The sequence below is a fragment of the Octopus bimaculoides genome, chromosome 4 (genome assembly GCF_001194135.2).
Source record: "Octopus bimaculoides isolate UCB-OBI-ISO-001 chromosome 4, ASM119413v2, whole genome shotgun sequence".
Lineage (NCBI taxonomy): Eukaryota > Metazoa > Mollusca > Cephalopoda > Octopoda > Octopodidae > Octopus > Octopus bimaculoides.
Window position 1 is genome coordinate 41950183 of NC_068984.1, and position 3716 is coordinate 41953898.

General features: G+C 39.9%; 1 protein-coding gene across 3 annotated transcripts in view; it reads right to left on the reverse strand.

The window, feature by feature from the left end:
* Positions 1 to 3716, reverse strand: part of LOC106881680 (WD repeat-containing protein 64) — a 65565-nt gene that overhangs the window by 18254 nt on the left and 43595 nt on the right. For all 3 annotated transcript variants that reach the window (XR_008263901.1, XM_052967031.1, XM_052967030.1), the window contains exons 21-22: positions 2037 to 2139; positions 552 to 651 (exon numbers count right to left, since the gene is read on the reverse strand). Coding sequence is in view for 2 of the 3 variants with exons in the window: in XM_052967031.1 (XP_052822991.1) it covers positions 552 to 651; positions 2037 to 2139 (203 nt within the window). In the remaining variant the exon portion in view is untranslated. The remainder of the gene's footprint in view (positions 1 to 551; positions 652 to 2036; positions 2140 to 3716) is intronic.

Sequence of the window (3716 nt, forward strand, 5' to 3'; positions counted from 1 at the left end):
TTGCCTTTCATCCTTTCGGGGTCGATAAATTAAGTACCAGTTACGCACTGGGGTCGATGTAATCGACTTAATCCGTTCGTCTGTTCTTGTTTGTTCCCTTTATGTTTAGCCCCTTGTGGGCAATAACAAAATAGGTATTTCGTCTGCCGTTACGTTCTGAGTTCAAATTCCGCCGAGGTCGACTTTGCCTTTCATCCTTTCGGGGTCGATAAATTAAGTACCAGTTATGCACTGGGGTCAATGTAATCGACTTAATCCCTTTGTCTGTCCTTGTTTGTCCCCTCTATGTTTGGCCCCCTTGTGGGCAATAAAGAAATAAGAGACGTTAGCACGTCGGGCGAAATGCTTAGCGGTATTTCGTCTGTCTTTATGTTCTGAGGTCAAATTCCGCTGAGGTCGACTTTGCCTTTCATCCTTTCGGGGTCGATAAATTAAGTACCAAATACGTACTGGGGTCGATCTAATCGACTGGCCCCTCCCCCCAAATTTCGGGCCTTGTGCCTAGTGTAGAAAAGAATATGGAATTTGGATGAAACTTCAACCATACTTACTTAAAATATCTTGCGTTGAAACATTAGTAAACTCTTCTGTATAATTTTCTTCTCTCCGTTCTTCCGGGGAAATATTAGCGGAAAATTTCCTTGTATCACCCTTTAATAATAAAAGGTAATAAACGTTTCATATTCAGTAAAAAGTAATAAACATTCAAGGCTAGCAATTTGTGAAGAGGAAGAAGTCGATTACTTCGACCTCAGTAATCAATTGGTACTCGTTTTATCAACCAGAAGGGATGAATTGCAAAGTCGAACACAGCAGCATTTGAACTCAAAACGTAAAATCGGAAGAAATGTCGTTAAGTATTTCATCTGGCATGTTAACGATTGTGTCTGCTCACCACTTCAGTCAAAGATAATAACATTAGTCATTGGTGTAGGACGGCGATCTGGCAAAATGTTTAGCGGCATTTCGTCCGTCTTCACGTTCTAATTTCAAATTCCGCTCGGGTCGACTTTGCCTTTCATCCTTCCGGGGTCGATAAAATAAGTATCAGTTCAACACTTGGGGTCGATGTAATCGACGTACCGCATCCTCCGAAACTGCTGACCTTCTACCAAATTTTGAAACCAATATTACGACTTAGCCTTAGGTGACAAGCTAGCAGAATCGTTCTCACGCAGGGCAAAATGTGTGTGTATGTATGTGAGTGTATGGGTGCGTACGTGTGCTTCTGCTAGTTTGTATGAGTCAGTGTTTGTGTGTTTTTTTGTGTATTTAGGTAAGCATTAAAGATCTAATCATCAATAAACAAGACAAATGAGGTTTTCTCAATTATAAAGTAGCGTATGTAATACACGTACACTATATTTATTTCGTATGCAGACACAAAACAGACAGATTGACAGAGAGACATGCAAACATTCACAAAAAATTGACAGGACACAGCTAAATTGTATGTGTGTATATATGTGAGTATATTTATACGTATATTTATATCTTTATATTTTACTGGTTTCAGTCATTTTGACTGCGGCCATACTGGGGCACCGCCTTGAAAAATATTTAGTCGAACGAATCGACCCTAGTTCATTTTTCTAAGCCTGGTACTTATTCTACTGGTCTCCTTTGTCGAACCGCTTACTTACGGGGTCGTAAACAAACCAACACCAGTTATCAAGTGATAGTCGGGTTCAAATACAGGCACAAAGACACACACACGCACACACACACACACACACACACACACACACACACACACGCACGCATAACGTTGGGATTCTTTCAGTTTTTTGTCTTACAAATCCGCTCACAAAACTTTGGTCAGCCCGTGGCTATAATAGAAGACACTTGCCCAAGATGCCATGCAGTGGGACTGAACCTGGAACCACGTGGTTGGGAAGCAAACTTCTTGCCACACAACCCCAAAATATAATCACCCGATCAATAAATCTCATTTGATTTTTTTTGCTAGTATAAAAACTTATTTTCACCATACTGGAGCAGTTAAAAGACTAATAATTTCCACAACAAATATTTACCATAATTTGGTGACTGTTTTTGGAGCCTCTGAATTGAAACATTGAATTTCTAGGACCAATTGTCATTCTCCTTTTGTGAAGTTTGTTTGCGATTGTCAGTTTCCTATTGATAAGATGAAAATAAATAAATAAATAAACAGACTACATAGATTAATGCATCTAGATGCGATACAAACATATCTCTGATAAAAATACGAGTGAAAAAAAGGAATGTTTTTGCGAAAAACTTCGAAATGAGATGTCTTGCAAACAACTCGCACATGCAAGTGCTACCAGCCGAGAACTCCGCATACCGGAAGCCAGCAAGTGTATGGGGTCATCAGGAGAGAATGCGCGCCGTTTCGGGGCCTACCTCTTGACGGCATCAAAGCGTAATGCCCCCCCCTCTCACTGATATGAGGCCCCGCTTGCTAGATCAACTGGTTATTAAAAAAAAGCTCAATATTTCTCTAGCCATCGCTCATCGTCTCTTTTTAACCAAATCCAGTGGCTCGCCTTCTCCACTGTAGTTTGGATACTGGTCATGGTGGTATTTACCTTACAGTGAGTTAGGCCTAACGATAACACTGTGTCCAACAAACCTTCTACATCCAACTTCGATTGGAAAATGCTCTGCTTTCCAGCTTGCGTCTTCACAAATTCTCGAGGAGGTTTACATAACGGTCAATCTTTCGACATTTAGCGACATCTAATGAGAGCAATTATCAGTTAGATTTTGGCTCTCTATGAGTTGAGTTATAAATGAAATTAAATTGATAAGGTTTCGCCACATCCTTATAGACGCAGTATGTTGTCGGGTGTCATTTCTCTGGTGAAAACTGGGGTAGCAAAATATTTATTTGTTCTGTAAACTACATAATTTCTCTAAATTTTATTGAATTCTCTACACTTATTTCATATTGATTCAGATAACATATGCTAATATGTGTGTGCGCGTGCATGTGTGTGTGTGTGTGTGTGTGTGTGTGTGTGTGTGTGTATGTGTGTGCGTGTGTGTGTGATGTGCAAATTAAGCATTCTCTTTTCGACAACTATACTTTCACTCTATGAATTAACTTTGTAACTTTTTCTCGTCTTCGAGCGTTAACTGTGAGCGTCCCTTGAACTTTTGTTGCTTTTGGCATTTGATTTTGCCGTTTGTTATTGGCCTGCTCTCTTTCTCTCTCTCTCTCTCTCTCTCTCTCTCTCTATCTCTCAATATGTATGTATGCATGTATGTATGTATGTGTGCGTATGTATGTGTGTATGTTGTGTGTACGTGTGTACTTGTGTGTCTGTGTGAGTTTGAATAGTCATGTTTCAAGCAAAAATATAGTTTTTAATTGAAACTGGCAGAGCAACCCGGCGTTGCCCGAGAATTAAATTGTTGCTTATATACTGGAAGGAAAAAAGCAAAATATGCTGTATAGAAATCTGAGGACATTCTGTAGATGGACTCTCAGATGAATGATGACTGGGCACCTCTCATGAATTGGAAAATTGAAGATGCGCCAAAAAGCCTCATTGGTACTTGGAAACTTTTACGAAAATTAAAATGTGGATTAAATGAAAAAGATGATTTACGTGAATATCCTCACAAGAGTAATTGAAATAAATCGCGATTGTGGAACCCCTCACGCACGCACGAAAGCACACACGCACGCGCACGCACACACACAGAGTATCACACATCAGATGAAA